At 47.4% G+C, this 18,888-nt stretch overlaps 1 protein-coding gene across 1 annotated transcript in view; it reads right to left on the bottom strand.

Moving 5' to 3' along the window:
* TNS2 (tensin 2) overlaps positions 1–16,257 on the bottom strand; it is a 135,241-nt gene extending 118,984 nt beyond the window's left edge. Inside the window, exon 1 of the mRNA XM_082207773.1 lies at positions 16,106–16,257. Coding sequence (XP_082063899.1) covers positions 16,106–16,201 — 96 coding nt within the window. The 5' untranslated portion in view covers positions 16,202–16,257. The remainder of the gene's footprint in view (positions 1–16,105) is intronic.
* Between the last annotated feature and the right edge of the window lie 2,631 nt (positions 16,258–18,888).

Genomic DNA, 18,888 nt, shown 5'->3' with positions numbered 1-18,888 from the left:
AGCCCTGAAATGTACTACGGCATGATATTTCAGACACTTTTGCTCTAGTGTTCTACTGTTAATTGGGACTATCCCATATTCCCATACTGAACTGAAACAGCAGTACTGTTATGTACTTAATCTGTTCCAGAGGTCCATTCGTAACCGGAAACCACTTGTAACATGAGGCGCACTTTTGCTCATGGCACCTCCCGCTGCTGACATGCCGTAGGAGTGCGATTTCTGCTCGCATCCTGGGGCAAAGTTCACAACAAGGGGCATCTACTTCCGGGTTAGCGGAGTGCGTAACCCAAAGCATTCATAAGGAGGATGGTACATAACACGAGGTACCACTGTATTAAAGATTACCCTTTCTGTCAGGGCAAGGTAACAATTACTGCTTTTTACTCAGCATGCTAGGGAAGCAACAGGGACTTGCATCCTGAGAGGTCTTATGACACTGCCTAGACCAGGGGTCAGCAAGGTTTATCTTGCCTGGGCCGGATCAGTTCCGCAGAGATCCCTCCATGGGCTGGATCGTGCCCACGATTTTTGGCATCTGCACAGATGTGATTTTTGGCATCGCGGAAGCGAGTCCCCGCGCTGTGCTGCGCAGGTTTAGCACAGCGCGCAAGCAGGCCTCTCAGTTTGGGGGCAGCTCGTGGGCCGGTCAAACGACCTCCATGGGCCACTTCCGGCCCATGGGCCTTAGGTTGCTGACCCCTGGCCTAGACTTCTCCTCAGATTATTCCCAGTCTTCTCAGGCAGATCATTCTGCAGCTGGGTGAGCAGGCATCATAGCCTGAATGTGAACCTGAAATTATATTTCTACAATTTTTCATGAGAATGTGAAGAATTTACTTATGTTGTGATTCCTCAACGATATCTCTCCTTCCTTGACTCAACACCATCTTTCCTTAAGCACCAAACCATTAAAGAGGCCTCACCAACTCTTGTCAAGACACATACAATCTACAAAAAGCCCTTCTATAGCTGCTGAAACTCAGAGGTGCTAAGAAAAAGACTAACACGGCACACATTTTGAACTTCTGGATATAAAACTGGAAAAACCGCAGACGGCTTTAAGACAGGGAATGGGGCCACGGGCAACTATGGCCTAAGAAGCCAGGTAGAAGCGCTGCAGCCAGGTGTGTGAAGGATGAGATGAGGAGGAAGCATGTGGGCACACAGCATGTTCTCTGCTGGATAACCTATGGTTTGTCAGCCTGTGAGATCTGGGCAAGGGCCACCGATGCCAAGCAGGGATCTGAAGCTGAGGGCCGGCCCTGCCATTGAGCAGAATGAGACAGATGCCTCAGGTGGCATATGCTGAGGGGCCGAACAGAGCGGTGTGTGCCTTGTCTTCTCAGAGCTAGCCCTTGGCCCTCGGGAGCATCAGAGGTGGTGCCCCACTGCCACTGTTGAAGTAAGATTCAGCTGCCAGTAGGGTCCACTTCTGTATGTGGAATGGAGAGAGGAGCCATCTTTTCCTTCGCCTCAGGCAGCCAAATGTTATAGGCTAACCCTGCTAAAGCTCAGTCTCCCCAGACCAAAGGCTGAACCAAACACCACCCAGTAAATTTGTGTCTACCCTCAGCAATGTCTAGATTCCAGAACATGAACTGATCCCATGAGGCAAGGTAAAGTGACCACCTCAGGAGGCAGGATCCGAAGCAGATCTTTGTTTTTCTTTTGTTCCTGGTGTGGGTCTTCACTCCCTGTTTCTTCCCGAGTGAGAAGGGGACCACCATGCTGTGGTTTGCCTCAGGTGCCAAAATGTCCTGGGCTGGCCGGACAAAGACCAGTCACCATCTCTTGGCTTAAAGTACCTCAAAGGGCTGTTGTGAGAATAAAATGGGGAGGGGAGATAACTATATACACCACCCGGAGCTCCTGGGAGGAAAGGTGGGATAGAAATGTAAAGATTAAATAAATAAATAAATAAATAAGGAGAAGCAGGGATAGGAAGGAAACATATTGACTGTTGCAGAGTCAGGCCACCAGGTAGATTTTCCACAAGCAATGAGGTGGAAAGCTAGAAGTGCTTTCATTACCAGGTCCAGGTATACATAGAAATGCCTAGTTTAGCCCTAAGTCCAGCACTCTGTGCTCCACACCACACTGACTCTAGGAACAGGACCCTTAGCCTTCGGGAATTCAAGCCTTCAACATGTTCATGTTCATTTGCTTTTCTTCTGCTCTGCTCTCTGACCCTGATGAGGCCCTGGGCCCGGCCCCCAACCTTTCTTGGAAGGGGCTGGGGCCCCTCGGTGTTCAGAGGGGCCCCTGCACAACTTCAGAAGAATCTTAATCCTCCAGAGAAGGTGTTGCCGTACATTTTGCCGTACACACACCGTACATTTAAGGCATATTTAAGGCGCATGACTTTGCCCTTCCCCTCCTGAATCCTGGGAACTGACGTTTGTTTATGGTGCCAAGGATAGTAGCTCTGTAAGGGATGAACTACATTTCCCAGGGTACTTTGGGGAGAGCCACATGTTTTAAATGTGTCCGTGCTCCGTAACTCCTCCCTGGGTAAAGGCCAAGATCCATGGCCAGAGGCTTGGGGGGGGGGCTGGTTCCTTGAACTGAGGAATCAAGGACTGGATGACTCCTAGTTTGGCTGACGGAGACGTCTCACAGCAGGGACAGGCAAACCTTTCGCTTGGTTCACTCACTCCCAGTCAAGGGCTACAGTCCAAGCCGTGCGGATTGCAGTTTTTTCCATTGTCTCAGGCAGGGGGTTGCAGCAGCAGTTTGGCGTTTGGGAGGGTTTTTGAGCTGCTCATCACGACTGAATTCCAATAAGAAACAAGGCCTCAGGAATTCCATTTCCAATTTCTCCTTTTCTACTTCAGACAAATGAGACTGGGAAAATGAGTGCAGCAGTCCAGGTCCTGAGAGGCTCCCTTGGAATCAAATTGCTCTTCTCTCTCTCTCTCTCTCTCTCTCTCTCTCTCTCTCTCTCTCTCTCTCTCTCTCACACACACACACACACACACACAGCTTCCCTCTCCATTAGCCCCTTAGTTTGGCTATGTTAGACCTAATAGTACAGCTTTAAAATCATACAGCTAAGAACAGCATTTACCTTTCCAGAGTTTCTCATTAACACAAAAGACTGAGTTTCCATGACCAGACCAAGGGTCCATCTAGCAGGCACCTTACCGTATTTTTCGCTCCATAAGGCGCACCTAGTTTTTAGAGGGGGAAATCAAGAAAAAAATATATTATTCCCCCCCCCACCCCAGCCCCAAAGAGCAAAGCCAGTGGGATCCCGCTCGCTGTCCTGGCTGCTTTAGCTGTGCACAGCTAAAGCAGCACCCTTTAAGGAGCGCGCGGCTCCTGCAGGCTTTTCTACAAGGAGGGAAGAAGGGACTGACGCGGCCAGTCAGTCCCTTCTCCCTCCTTGGGAAAAGCCCCCAAGAGCGGAGCTTGTGTGCGGCTCTTGGGGGCTTTTCCTGCCTGCCTCCCCTCTGCATTCGCTCCATAAGATGCACACACATTTTCTCTTACCTTTTAGGAGGGGAAAAGTGTGTCTTAGGGAGCGAAAAATACGGCATTTCCCCTGGTGGGCTGCGCACAGGTGGGCCACGAGAGCAACGGAGCCCTCTCGCGCTGTTTTTCCTCAGCAACTGGTATTCACTGGCACACTGCCTCTGCTCTCGGAGGCGTCATAGAGCCATCACAACTTGTAATCACAGATCACCTTATCCACTATGAAGTTGTCTAATCTTCTTATTACAGACTATGTTAACAACTGCCTCAGGTCAACAGGTACAGTTGCTGTGGATCATGTGGCTTTGCTTAACTTGCATAACGTATACAGGAGGCCAGATTTTATTGTAGAATTCGGTGACCCTAAAAATATTATTTTTCAGAAAATCATGGGGTTGTATCTAATTAAATCACTGCATGTACAGAACAACTTCCATGAGCTCAATGGAGCTGCCCCTTCCTCTCCTCAGTGTTGGTTGGTAAAGAAAAATTAAAATATAGAAAGGAGAATTCCATGGATGATCCAGGTTTGGAGCAAGTACTCTTTGGTGAGAGAACCCCAGCAGAGATTTAAAATCACAAAACATGCAGCCAAGTAAAGCATGGAAATGCAGGCTATTAAATCTTTAAAATATGCACTTGTGAGTTTCTTCCAAAGTTCTCCTCTTCCTTTAGCATAGAAAAAGACTACATGTTTTGTAGGTTAAAAATGGTTTCATGTGCTTTTCCATACAGCATTCAGAAGACACAGGCAAGCAAAATTTAGGTTAGTTCCAAAATGGTGAAAGTTCCTAAATTGTATAAGAACACGAGGGGGAGGAGGAGGGCAAAGCTCCACTGCACTTGCAGAAGTTGCTCCATTACGCAATGACTTAGCTGGATTCAACACAAGAGCGTAAGCAGCCCCGGAAGTAACTCACAAGAGCCAGGACAGGGGCGGGTACCTTTTTGGCTCCATGGGACAGATCCTTATCAGGATTGGCATCACAGGTCGAATTTGAGCTATGGGTGCTGCCCACCTGTCACTCACATGACAACCTTATGACATCTCATGATTTTGGGGGGGGAAAAGGAAACCCATCCTGAACTGAGGTCCACTATTAAATATTCCTAAAAATCTTACACAAAATGTATCCAGTTCTACCCAAAGGAGGCTTCTTTGGCAACTAGATACCTGGTATATATATAAAAAACCCCATTCTTTGTGTAAGATAAAGTTGCTTTTGGATGGGTGCACACAATTCTCCCACTTCATAGAATCATAGAATCATAGAATCATAGAGTTGGAAGAGACCACAAGGGCCATCGAGTCCAACCCCCTGCCAAGCAGGAAACACCATCAGAGCACTCCTGACATATGGTTGTCAAGCCTCTGCTTAAAGACCTCCAAAGTAGGAGACTCCACCACACTCCTTGGCAGCAAATTCCACTGTCGAACAGCTCTTACTGTCAGGAAGTTCTTCCGAATGTTTAGGTGGAATCTTCTTTCTTGTAGTTTGGATCCATTGCTCCGTGTCCGCTTCTCTGGAGCAGCAGAAAACAACCTTTCTCCCTCCTCTATGTGACATCCTTTTATATATTTGAACATGGCTATCATATCACCCCTTAACCTCCTCTTCTCCAGGCTAAACATGCCCAGCTCCCTTAGCCGTTCCTCATAAGGCATCGTTTCCAGGCCTTTGACCATTTTGGTTGCCCTCCTCTGGACACGTTCCAGTTTGTCAGTGTCCTTCTTGAATTGTGGTGCCCAGAACTGGACACAGTACTCCAGGTGTGGTCTGACCAGAGCAGAATACAGTGGCACTATTACTTCCCTTGATCTAGATGCTATACTCCTATTGATGCAGCCCAGAATTGCATTGGCTTTTTTAGCTGCCGCGTCACACTGTTGGCTCATGTCAAGTTTGTGGTCAACCAAGACTCCTAGATCCTTTTCACATGTACTGCTCTCAAGCCAGGTGTCACCCATCTTGTATTTGTGCCTCTCATTTTTTTTGCCCAAGTGCAATACTTTACATTTCTCCCTGTTAAAATTCATCTTGTTTGTTTTGGCCCAGTTCTCTAATCTGTCAAGGTCGTTTTGAAGTGTGATCCTGTCCTCTGGGGTGTTAGCCACCCCTCCCAGTTTGGTGTCATCTGCAAATTTGATCAGGATGCCCTTGAGTCCATCATCCAAGTCGTTGATAAAGATGTTGAATAAGACCGGGCCCAAGACAGAACCCTGTGGCACCCCACTAGTCACTCTTCTCCAGGATGAAGAGGAACCATTGATGAGCACCCTTTGGGTTCGGGCAGTCAGCCAGTTACAAATCCACTGAGTGGTAGCATAGTCAAGACCGCATTTTACCAGCTTCTTTACAAGAATATCATGGGGCACCTTGTCAAATGCCTTGCTGAAATCAAGGTAGGCTACATCCACTGCGTTCCCTTCATCTACCAGGCTTGTAATTCTGTCAAAAAACGAGATCAGGTTAGTCTGACATGACTTATTTTTCAGAAATCCATGCTGACTATTGGTGATCACAGCATTCCTTTCTAGGTGCTCACAGACTGTTTGCTTAATGATCTGTTCCAGAATCTTCCCTGGTATTGATGTCAGACTGACTGGGCGGTAATTATTTGGGTCCTCTCTTTTCCCCTTTTTGAAAATAGGGACAACATTTGCCCTCCTCCAGTCTGCCGGGACTTCGCCTGTTCTCCAGGAATTCTCAAAGATGACTGCCAGTGGTTCTGAGATCACATCTGCCAGTTCTTTTAATACTCTTGGATGCAGTTCATCTGGCCCTGGAGACTTGAATACATCTAAACTAGCCAAATATTCTTGTACTATCTCCTTAGTTATTCTGGGCTGTGTTTCCTTTGCTGAATCATTTGCTCCAAATTCTTCAGGTCGGGCATTGTTTTCTTTATCGGAGAAGACTGAGGCAAAGAAGGCATTGAGGAGTTCAGCCCTTTCTGTGTCCCCTGTTTGCATTTCACCATCTTCTCCTCTGAGTGACCCCACTGTTTCTTTGTTCTTCCTTTTGCTACGAACATACCCATAAAAGCCTTTTTTGTTGCTTTTAACCTCTCTAGCAAGCCTGAGTTCATTCTGTGCTTTAGCTTTTCTGACTTTGTGTCTACACGTGCTGGCTATTTGTTTGAATTCCTCTTTGGTGGTTTCCCCCCTTTTCCATTTTTTGTACACATCCTTTTTTAATCTTAATTCAGTTAAAAGTTCTTTAGATAGCCACCCTGGCTTCTTTAGGCACCTTCCACGTTTCCGTCTCATTGGTATTGCCTGTCGTTGTGCTTTTACTATCTCGCTCTTAACAAACTCCCAGCCATCATGAACTCCCTTTCCTTTTAGTATTGCTGTCCATGGGATCTCACCCAGCACTTCCCTAAGTTTTATGAAGTCGGCTTTCTTAAAGTCAAGAAATTGAGTCCTAGTATGCTTGGCTGCTCCTTTCCGCTGTATAGTAAACTTCAGAAGAGCATGATCACTCGCGCCTAATGATCCTTCCACATCTACCCCACTAACCAGGTCATCAACATTGGTTAGGACCAGATCTAAAATGGCTGTTCCTCTTGTTGCTTCTCCCACTTTCTGGACAATGAAGTTGTCTGCCAGGCCAGTGAGGAATCTGTTTGACCTTATGCTCTTGGCTGAGTTTGACGTCCAACAAATATCCGGGTAATTGAAGTCCCCCATTACTACTATCTCCCTTCCTTTTGCATGCTTGGCCATCTGTTCCAGGAAGGCATCATCTATGTCCTCCGTTTGGCTTGGGGATCTATAGTAAACTCCCACAATGAGGTCTCTGTTATTCTTCTCTCCCTTAATTTTGACCCAAATGCTCTCACTTTGGCTTTGAGGTTCTAAATCTTGGATCTCTTCACAGGTATACACATCCCTGACATATAACGCCACTCCTCCTCCTTTCTTGTCTGGTCTGTTTCTCTGAAATAGATTGTATCCCCCCATTATTACATTCCAATCGTGGGACTTATCCCACCAGGTTTCAGTGATGCCTATTATGTCATATTTAGTTTGCTGTACCAAGAGCTCAAGCTCATCTTGTTTATTTCCCATGCTTTGCGCATTAGTGTAGAGACATTGAAGTCCATTAATCATTCCCCCGTGTCTCTTATTTAAGGATTTTTTCCTCCCACCACTAGGTCCGCGTGCTGTTTGCTCCATTTGGTCTATGACATTTGGATGATCATCTTCATTAATTGATAGACTCCTACCTTCAGGAGCACTGTCTCCCTCCCCCACATTAGTCAGTTTAAAGCCCTCCTGATGAGGTTTCTGAGATTTTTGGCAAAAACATTTCTCCCAACCGTTGTGAGGTGCAGCCCATCACTTGCCAGAAGTCCATCTTCAAGAAACTGCAGTCCGTGATCTAAGAATCCAAACCGTTCCTGTTTACACCATTTGCGAAGCCAGCTGTTCACTTCCACTATTTTCCCCTCTCTCCCTGGGCCGCGTCGTTCAACTGGGAGGACAGACGAGATGACAATTTGTGCATTTAGTTGCTTCAATTTCCTGCCGAGAGCCTCGTAGTCTCTTTTGATCTTCTGGAGGCTATTGCTTGCAGTGTCATTGGTTCCCACATGAACCAAGAGGAAGGGGTATTCGTCAGTGGGTTTTATGATTCCTTGCAGTCGTTCAGTTACATCTTGGATCTTAGCCCCGGGGAGACAGCACACTTCCCGAGACATCTTGTCAGGCCCACAGATCACTGCTTCTGTTCCCCTCAGTAGGGAATCCCCTATCACCACTACACGCCTCCTCTTGGGTTTGGTCGGGGTTCTTCCGTGAGCTGTCCGTTCCAAGGTCACCTGCACATTCCCTGAGGACTGACTTTGCTGCTCGTCTTCATATACCTGATCGACTGTAATGAGGGAGAGATCCTCAAATGGAGTCTGCTCTTCGTCTTCCATGCTAGGGGAGAGGACCTCAAAGCGATTGTGTATTTCTAAACAATCAGAGTGAACCCTGGGCCTCCTACTTCTTTGAGTCACGTTTCTCCATATATCTGGCTCCTGTGTTGGTGAACAAGCCTCCTTCTCAGGGGAGTCCCCTGTCTCCTCCTTGGTGGGGACGGTGTGCTCTGTTGCTTCCAAGAAGAGCTCCAGCTCTCTAATTCTTTGGAGCGTAGCTACACGTTCCTCCAGTTGCTGGACTTTGTCTTTTAAAAGGGCAATCAACATGCAATTGCTGCACTTGCAAATGCCCAGCATAGTACATGACAGCTGAAGGATTTCAGGTTTGCATTCTTTATAATCAATTAGCATACAAATAAAGAGTCACCTGCAGTATATGTATACACACACACACACACAGACACACAAGCAACCCTTTTAATTAAATAGGGCTGCCAGTGCAGTTTTTCTGTAAAAACAGAGCCTCTGGGTTGACAGGGATGGGAGACTTATGGCCCTTCAGATGTTGCTTGACTACACAGACCTCATCATCCTTGATCACTGGTTATGCTGGCTGAGGCTGATGAGAGTTGGAGTCCAACAACATATGGTTCTCAGCCTTTGATGTAAAGGTTTTTTTTTTAAAAAAACAAAAACAAAAAACTATTCTCCCCTTTTTACTGTTTTTGGTGTGTGTGTGTGCGCGCACACACACACACACACACACACACAGTCCCTCCAGGAATACGACCTCTCATTTCCAGCTTTAGCATCTTGCAAGCACCATTTTGTGAACTGTTTTAAGGCCCGGGACTCCCCTGCCTTCTCCACTCAAGGTGCTTGGCTCCCTTCACTTTCTTGAAAAAGGGTTCTTGATGCAGCTTAGCATGTTAGCAAGCAGTCTAGACAGAGGCAGAGCGACCTGCTCTGGTACCCAGAGTGGCGCTCGTCCCAGGGAGCATGGTGCGTTTCCCAGGGGGCATGGCAAGCACCCCGGTGAGTGATGCGTGCCCCGGAGGTGCCGCCGATCATTTGTCACCCCTCCTTTGGAATGGCACCCGGGTTGGACAGCCCCCCTGGCCCCGCCTCGGAACTCCCCTGAGTCTAGACAGAGGTGTTCCGCTAGTCTCTAGGAAAAAACTCTTACAAAATAAAGGTAGTTTCTTGCAGAGAAGCAGCAGAGATAGCATACATAGCAAAATAAAGAGTATTTCAGCAAATGTTATATTGCTTGGGCTCAGGCAGTCAATAAGAAGGAGGTCTCAAGACTTCTGAAAGTCTCTTAATCAAACAATTTCAAAGTGTCCAAGATGGCACAACACAGTGAAATTACAGTACACCACACCCTTTAAAGTAGCCCAGCCTCCTCCTTTTCTCCCCTTGGCTGCTCCAGACCAGCAGTAAGAGCCCATCAGCTGGGGCTGGTGCATACCCTCCAACATCCCGGTGAGGCTAATTGGGACATGACCTTGATGGAGGCCCCATCCCCTCTCACTCCCCCCCCATGACTGCCCGCCCCCCACCATTGTACTTCTGGAAGCTGGCACAGAAGTAGGAAGAGGAAGGGAGTGGCACGCAAGCACAAGGTGAGAGAGTGAGACCAAAAACGTGTGTCAGAGCATGGGAGCCAAAACAGGACACCCCGGGATACAATCAGAAGCCGGGGCTGCTTCTGTAATTCTGGGATGTCCCACTTAAAACAGGACAGTTGTGTGGTGTGCTGATGGAGTCCAACATCTGCGGAGAGTCAAAGGCTCCCCACCCCTGCTGCATAAGGGCCCTTTGGTTGATAAAACCAAGTCTGAATGAAATCAAGGTGCAGTTCGCAGCAGAGCAATGACTGCACAGGAACATAGGAATTTGCCCAATCTCATGGGTCTTTTGATCTGAGTGTTGTCTGCACTGACTGACAGCAGCTCTCCAGTGTTTCAGGCAGGGTTGTTTCTCTGTCCCACCTGGAGGTGCTGGTGATTGAACCTGGGACTATCTGCCTGTAGAACAGGTGCTCCGCCACTGAGCTATGGCCCTTCTTCTGAAGGGAGGTGCCTAGGCTTTCTGCTCCGTAGAGTGGTATGCCTGATTCCTATGGGGCCATTAGTAGATCATGGCACAAATAAAAACAGCTACTCATCTAGACTCTTTGAAAACTTCAAATGTCCCATCTTGATAATGAGGTCATATATTTATTCCCCCAGGTCTTTTTAATTAAAGCAGGAGGCAAGTCATAAATGACATCATATACCAGAACTGAGTAACCACGTCTCTGCTATGTAACCAAAAACCTATTAGCATGAAAAGTCAGAATCCCACAAGGCAGGCAGCAAACAGAGCACGCAAGTCTGGGTGTGTGGGTGACAGAAAGGATTAAAGAGAGGAAATGCCAAATGCACGCGCATATCCCACTGCTTTGCTAACTACCCAGATGGAGTTCTGGGAACTATAAAATGGTAGTAGCCCCTGTCCAGCCGACTCGGGAGAATCATATTACAATGTAAGCAATCCACAAAGTGACGCAGAATTGTCAGGACAAGACAAGATGTTCCATGTGGCATTAGGATGCTTCTCTGTGTCAAAGTCTCCTCCTCTAACTCCAGAATGCAAGAGTCCTTCTTCACACAGCACAGTTAAACCATGGAACTTGCTCACATGGGAGGCCACCAACCATGAGATGGGCTCATGGAGGGTAAAGCCATCAACAGCTACTAACCACAAGGACCATGCTCTGCCTCCACAGCTGGAAGCAGGACTGGAAACTGTCTGAGGGGAGAGGACTCTTGCGCTCAGGTCTGCCTGTGGGTTTCCCACAGGAACCTGGTTGGCCGCTGTGAGAATAGGATGCTAGACTAGATGGCCCATTGGCTGGATTCACCAGGGCACATTTTATATTCTTATGGCAGGGGCTGATGGGAGTTGGAGTCCAACAACACCACGCTGGGAGAAAGCTGCTTTATGCTATTATGCTCTTCAATAGCCACAGTGACTGATCCCTACACCGATCTTCTCAAAAACTCTCTTTCCCTTGCCAATCAGCCCCTCCAGAGGCTCCTTCTGTTCCTCATTCACATGGATTAGGCGCCTGTGGGTTGGTTTGTTTTTTCGCCACTTGAGCCAATCTTTCTGAGCTGTGCTCATACCCAACTTGCTGCCCTTGCTCTGTCCAAAAAAATCCCCCCCACTAGAAGTTTTAACCTCAAAAAATGCAAAGAACGTCCTCTGAATTGGACTAAGCCAACAAGCACAGAGGAACAGCAAGGAAGGAAGGAAGGGAGAGAGAGGGGCTTCTATAGCAAGCAAGATGGGTGGGGAGGGATGGCAGAGAAAATAACACCCATCCAGTTCAGGAAAGGAGGCAAGAAAATGTAAATGCTGAAAGAGAGGCTCTGGTCTGACAAGCCATTTATTTGCCTGCCCTGACAGCAGAATTGCTCTTCCTCTGTATCTCTTGAGGGCAGATTTTTTGTATTTAACAGTGTGCAAGCAAAGGTGGGTGGGGAGAAACACTTAATAATAATTTTGAAAAAAATTGAGTACATTTAAACAAGGTAAACGCTAACCATGGGTTGAATTCAATGTGGCACTATTACAAATATTCCATCTGCACAAGCATGCTGCTGTTCCTTCTGTCTCCACCCTCTGGAGCCAATTTCATGAGTGTGGGGAGAGGCTTCTGCTGACGGGGTTAATTAGGTGACTCTCATCCTACTATTCCAGAAACCTTGCTAAATCCATACATCAGAATCTCACAATATTCCCATCAAAGCATGTGGATTTAGGTTTTCTTGTACCTTGTTGCATCAGCCTATTTTTAAAGAAAATTGTCATACTTTTGTCTACCCACTTTGACCTTGAATCATTTTAGTTAGTTTAGCCATGGAAGCTATATGCCAAACTTTAGCCAGTCAGTCATCCAGGGTTGGGGATCAAATTTATTCCAGTTATAAGGAATAGCTATACAGGCTGCAGTCAATAAGTAAAGGGCCATCTCTCTACCAACCATTGGTCCTATATCTTTAATATAATCAAACAAAATTGCTAGTGGGTCCATTGGTAATATATGTCCCGTACTTGTTTCAATTCCTTTAATAACATCAATCCAAAGCTTCCTTATTTGGTCCAAAAATATGTAAGAAGTCAGCACTGAGTATTTTACATCTCCAGCATAAACTGCTCACTGTTTTATAAACACAGGTAAGACATCTTGGTGTTACATGCCTTAAATATCTCTCTGCATACAGTTTAAAGCACACAACACACCCACCCTGGCAAAATAATCCTGGGCACTGCTGTGTACCCCCCCCCCAGAGCTACAATTCCTAATGCCCTTAGCAAACTGCAGATCCTGGGATTCTTGGGTGGGTGGGTGTGTTTTTAATACATGATATGTAAGTAGTCCCCCCCCCAGCACCTCCTTACTGGCTCCTATCCACCCTGCACTGCTTCCAGCCCCAGAAGCAGGGGCCAAGAAAGGCTGTTGCCTCTGGGTAGTGGATTTGTGAAGTCATGGAAAGACAGTAAGTGGTTTTTTTTTTAAATCACTTGGGTTTGTTCTACCGCCAGAGACAGAAGGTGCTTGTGAGATTTTTCTGCTTCAGGTGATAAAATAAGTTGATCCACCTTATGTACTATACAAAGAGGGGGGAGGGATTTGCTGCTCTTCCTCAGGCTGGCCTTGGGCTGGACCTGAATAAAAAGGGGTCAGAGAAGCTAGACTTGCAACTGGGCTGCTTGCGCTCAGCAATCTCAGTGGCCTTGTGACCCACCCTTAAGGAAACTCCTGGGATGCCTGCCTGCCTGTAAGCCTATTACCAGTTACATAGCCTCCCACATTTCACAGCTGAGCAGACACTCTTGCGTGCTTGAAAACCTTAAATTCTCACCTTGAAGATCACTGCTAAGCTCCTGCCTGCCCTCCCCTCTGTTTATTGCCCATCATGAAGGCTCTTCATTTGCTCTGTAATATAGTGCAATCTCTTCCAGGGGTCTTCTAAAAAATAAGTCCTATTGAGTCTGATGAGCTTTACAGTGTCAGGGAGGGATGGCCAGTGTCTCAATTTTTATTTCTCTCAATTTCTCGTTTTTTTAATCCTAGGTTTAGAAATGTAACAAAGATACATGCAATTAAAAAAAAAAAGTCTGGATGGAAATTCATACACATTTTCATACATATTTCTCCTAAGGCCAGATTTGGCCCTTGAGGCTGGTGTTCACCACCCTGGGTTACAGGAATGCCAGCTCTTAAAATAATTTACTCTATTTCTGCATCAAAGTTCAAAATAGCGGAACATTATTTTTTTTTAAGACCAAAAATTAAGAATCAAGCCAGAGAAATTTGGTCCCTTTCTCTGCAATTTTCTAAATGAATTGGTTGTGGCATTTGTATTCCACTCAGCTTTTAGTGTATTTTAATCTTACCAGAAGTTGCCTACACACGGTGGTGCATCTAAAGCACATTCCCACCAATAAGAATCATGGGAACTGTAGTTACCCCTCAGAGCTACAATTCCCAGCGCTCTTAATCGGCACTTCCCAGGATTCTTTTTGAGGGAGGGAGGGAAATACGTTTTAAGTGTGTTGTAAATGTATGGTGTGGGATACTGCCTTGGTCTTACCAGTTTTAATGCTGTGGGGCAGCAGAACAGTAGCCACTGGCTGCCAACTGCTGCAAGATGCTCCCCATCACCACATGCAACAGCAAAAAGTTTTTTGTTTTTTTAAGGGAAACTGCAGTTGCTGCACAGTTACTTCTTAATGGGTCAAGACTGTGCACAGCTAAGGAAAGCTTAGCCCCTGTCATTCCTAAAGGTGTCTGCAATGATCTTTAAAAAGAGTGTCTTTAGACCAGAAACCTCGTTTCACACGCCTGGGACACAGTGGCAGATTCAGCTGTTCTCTCAAAGCAAGAGAGCTGTCCTCTCCTGTCAGATGCAGTGAGTGGACCACTATACTGTAATTCTGGGGTGAGGGGGTGGGTTGTGGGGCAGGGTAGGGAGGGATTCTCATACAACCCGCTTGTTCTCATTTACCAGTCCTTCTTTCCTCGGACCTCTTCCTTGTGAAGCGCTGCCACAGCATGTTAGAATTGGAAGGGGACCCTGCTCAACTGTGTCATCCCTGGCAGACAGCTGTCCAGGCTTTGCTTGAGCCCCTCCAGCTGTGGAGAGCTCACCCTCACCTCCTGAGGCAAGTCTGCTCCACAAACTCTGCTGCTTTCACCCTGTTCTTGAAAGCAAGCCTGCTTCATCTTCTATGTGACAGCCCTTCAGATATTCAAAGACAGTTATCACACCTCCCCTTAATCTGCTCTTTTCCACACTAAAACATATCCAGCTCTTTCAACCATACCTCATAGGTTTCCATGCCCCTGTGATCAACATCAACCTCTGGAGGCAATGGACTTTCTGAAGTGTGGTGTCCACAACTGAGAACAGTTGTCCAAACAACCCACTCTGAGAAGAGCAGAATACAGAGCTCCCACTTAGCCTCCGGGGATGCCTTTCTAACTATTTATTTGCATGCATACATATCATATATACCATATCTTTCCGTGTATAAGACTAGCTTTTACTTTAAAATTATGTGAAAAACTGTGGGTCATCTTATACACTGGGCAATCTCCCCCCTATTTTCTTAAATTGGTGTCCCTAAAAATAAAGGTAAAGGTAAAGGTACCCCTGCCCGAACGGGCCAGTCTTGACAGACTTTGGGGTTTGTGCGCCCATCTCACATCTATTGGCCGGGGGCCAGCGCTGTCCGGGGACACTTCCGGGTCACGTGGCCAGCGTGACATCGCTGCTCTGGCGAGCCAGAGCCGCACACGGAACGCCGTTTACCTTCCCGCTGGTAAGCGGTACCTATTTATCTACTTGCACCCGGGGGTGCTTTCGAACTGCTAGGTGGGCAGGCGCTGGGACCGAGCAGCGGGAGCGCACCCCGCCGCGGGGATTCGAACCGCCGACCTTTCGATCGGCAAGCCCTAGGCGTTGAGGCTTTAGCCCACAGCGCCACCCGCGTCCCATGTCCCTAAAAATAAGGAGTGTCTTATACACAGGGTATACACACAATGTAATTCTAGGCAAGTTTACTTTGAGCATAAGTCCCATTTATTCCAGCAAGACTTACACTCTTGAGGATTTCAGCCTCAGGCTCAAGTTGGGCCTCTGGAAGTTAAAACTATGTGGGAGTGGGATGAAAACTGACTCTAGTGCACATGCACATAAAACGGCCGGCACATGGACACTAGCACCGATGTGCGCCTTTTCCCTTCCACCCACCCTGCCAGGAACTGCTAAGTGCTTTTTTCTAGCAGAAGCACAATCACAGCCATTGTAAGGGCTCAGTCACTCTGGCTAAAGCTCTCTTAGGAACTGTTTACTAACACACCCTGATTCAGGAACAGCAAAAAGAGAGAGGCGTAAATGAATACAAGAAGCAAGGAGGCAGAAGCAGGGAACGGAATAGACTGCATTGCACAGAGACAAAAGTGTCCCAGCTTCTAGTCTCTATGAAACTTTGGAGATGAATCCATTCCATCCATGCTTCTAGCCAGAAAGTCAAACACAAACACATCAAGACACTCATACATTCACGCCCCTTGCCATCGTATGCCACAAAACAGCCAGCGTCTCTGGCTGAATAATTTTAATGAGATGACGCAGCCTGTAATTCCATGCTTGCCTGTGCAGAGAAAGAGAAAGAGAGAGAGAGTTAGGTAACACACCTTGGTCAACTGCATTCTTGTGGCGCTTCTTGGGCTCCCCCGGGGTGCAGAGCAGCAATCCGTTCCCCAACAATCGGACCCTCCTTCCCAGCCCATACGATCCTTTCTGCTTCCTCTCTCTCTTTCTTCGGCAAAAGTTGTGGGTATTTCCCCCCCTTCTCTGGATCTTTGGAACTGCCTTGCCTTACAAACTCCTCCTCCCTGTCCCACTCTTTCCACCCCCTTGCTCTCCATCTCTCGCACACACATACACACACACAGTCTTAATAATATTTAGCTCAGTGCCAGAGCAAACTCAGCCATGCCACATGAAGCTGTGTGAGTTTGCAAAACTGGCCCTGTAAACAGGTGGCAAAGTGGAGCCCCCTGAGATGTAGGTAGATTAGTATGCCGTGTGTGTGTGTGTGTGTGTGTGTGTGTGTGTGTGTGCACGCACATACAGAGAAGAAGGTCATAACCTTTTCAGGGAATAACACGGAGAGGGAAACGCAGGGGGAGATGACATATTGTTGGAAATGGGGAGGATGCCTTGTCAGAACACATGCACTCCAAAGAGCGTAACGGGATAATTGGAAACATATTATCCCCTGGAAAATCCCTCCAGAGCAGTTTTGGAGTAACAAAGAGACATGTGTACCATTCAGCCAGATCTGTATCCTGCTTCCTTCCAGCTTTTGGTGCTCTGGGTCAGCAGCTTCAGGGCCTGCGTCTCAAGAGGGGGAGGAAAAAGCAGCAGCAGCAGTTGGGTTTCCACTTCCTAAACAGGAATATATGCATGTGCAACCATACCTGGAGTGAACTTCCTGTCTCTCTTTGCCAGGCTTTCTCTTACTCTGCTCATGTACCGTGGATGTGCCTTTCCCTTGCTAATGATAAGCACAAGTAGGACCTGTAACAAAATGTTGCAGTGTGAGTGCCCTTGTTTAGGGCTCCAGCCAGCCTGCCATAATAATCTTTCCCCCGTTCCATCCTCCCTCCAATAGCCTGCCAGCCTCCTGTGGCCACCAAGTGTGTTCAGTTTACACTGGGCTGTTTGGGAGATTCCCCAGCCTTAGGATGAGTATGATTAGAGTTCTCCAAACCTTGGAACTCTTTCCTAGTCTGCCAGTAACTCCTGCTTGGGTGTTTCGGCTGCATAAGAAGCAGCACTTGAAGAACTGAGCTCGCTCTTAGGATTTACGATTCCAGACAAAAACAAGTCACTCAAAACATAGCACACAGATGGGGCTAGATGAGTGATGTGGGCATACTTTTGCACAGCTAGAAATTAATTTATTCTTTAACTGAACTTTGGCTTCTGTGAGGAGGAGGGGGCCGGCTGCCTCCCTGCGTGATTCACCCGTGCTCTCTGGCCATACCTTCTTGCAATGAGCCTCTGGTGGAGGGATGGAGAATAATTCTCCTCTGTCTCTGCATCAGATGTGACTAGATCAGGAGTCAGCAACCTTTTTCAGCCATGGGCCGGCCCACCGTCCCTCAGTCCATGCGGAGGGCTGGACTATATTTTTTTGTGGGAGGGGGGAATGAACGAATTCTTATGCCCCACAAATAACCCAGAGGTGCATTTTAAATAAAAGGACACATTCTATTCATGTAAAAACATGCTGATTCCTGCACTGTCCACGGGCCGGATTGAGAAAGCGATTGAGCTGCATTCGGCCCCCGAGCCGTAGGTTGCCTACCCCTGGACTAGATCAATCAATTGCTCCAGACAGAGAGAGGCACAGCAGACTGATTGCCGTCTGAGGTATGCCCCAGAACAGCAATTTATGCAGAAACTCAGCTCCCAGACACACTAACTTTGAACATAAGAATGAGATGTGCCTCCGGTTTTAATTTGGGGGATGGGGAAATTTGGAAAGCAACCTGTGAGATGCACATCATGGAATCTACAAGTGGATATCACTGGGTGTTAATTAAATTCAGCCAAAGTTAATACTGCATTTAAAAGCATGTTATCCAAAGACATCCTTCCTGTCCTCCCACCATTTTCCTAGCAATAAGGGGGAAGGCAGGTATTCATTACCATTACAAACAAAGGCACCCCCAGGCTTGCAAGTGACAAATTCTTACTGACTGGAAGGAGGAAGCAGCAGCATCCCACAGGGCACAGCACAGCTGTTCAAGGGCTGGGGGTTCTGACAATGGAGCTGACATGCACAGCTATACAGCTATTTGCAAAGAGCTCTGCCAAATGCTGCAGGTGGTTCAGGATGTGTTCAGATAGTCCAAGTTTAGGGGATCAGATGTTCAGCAGAGAGGGAGATGTGGGAAAATAGGAAGCTGCCTTATACCAAGTCATACTATTAGTTAATCTAGACCAGTATTGTCTACACTGAGGGCTTATCCACGCTGACCTTTTGCCCCACACTTTCCAGGTACAGGCTCATGCTTCAAAGCTTTGTGTCCAAGCACCCTTTCTTTCACCTCTGAACTTTACTTGCAAAAACCTGCTCCTTAAAGCTGAAGTGCAACAAATGGCAATTTAGGTTTTCCATGGATTGCAGAATTGTACCCCTAAGCACTGGCGGAGGAAGAGGAGTGCAGGGGCAGCGCGATCCCAGCTGGGTGCCATTGCAGCTGCCCCCCTCCTGCGCTGGGCGCCACACCCCTGCAGGTGGCGTGCCCCACCCCCGGGACGCATGGCAGCCCCACCCCCGCCTGCTCTCCGTCCCCTGGTGCCGGAGCATGAAGCTGCGCCACTGCCCCTAGGGTCATCTAGTCCAACCCCTGCAGTACAGGAATCTTTTGCCCAACGTAGGGCTTGAACCCACAACCCAGAG

The sequence above is a fragment of the Podarcis vaucheri genome, assembly GCF_965113315.1.
Source record: "Podarcis vaucheri genome assembly, chromosome: 2".
Taxonomy (NCBI): Eukaryota; Metazoa; Chordata; class Lepidosauria; order Squamata; family Lacertidae; genus Podarcis; species Podarcis vaucheri.
The sequence above is the reverse complement of the archived record's forward strand: the minus strand, read 5'-3'. Positions and strand labels throughout refer to the sequence as shown.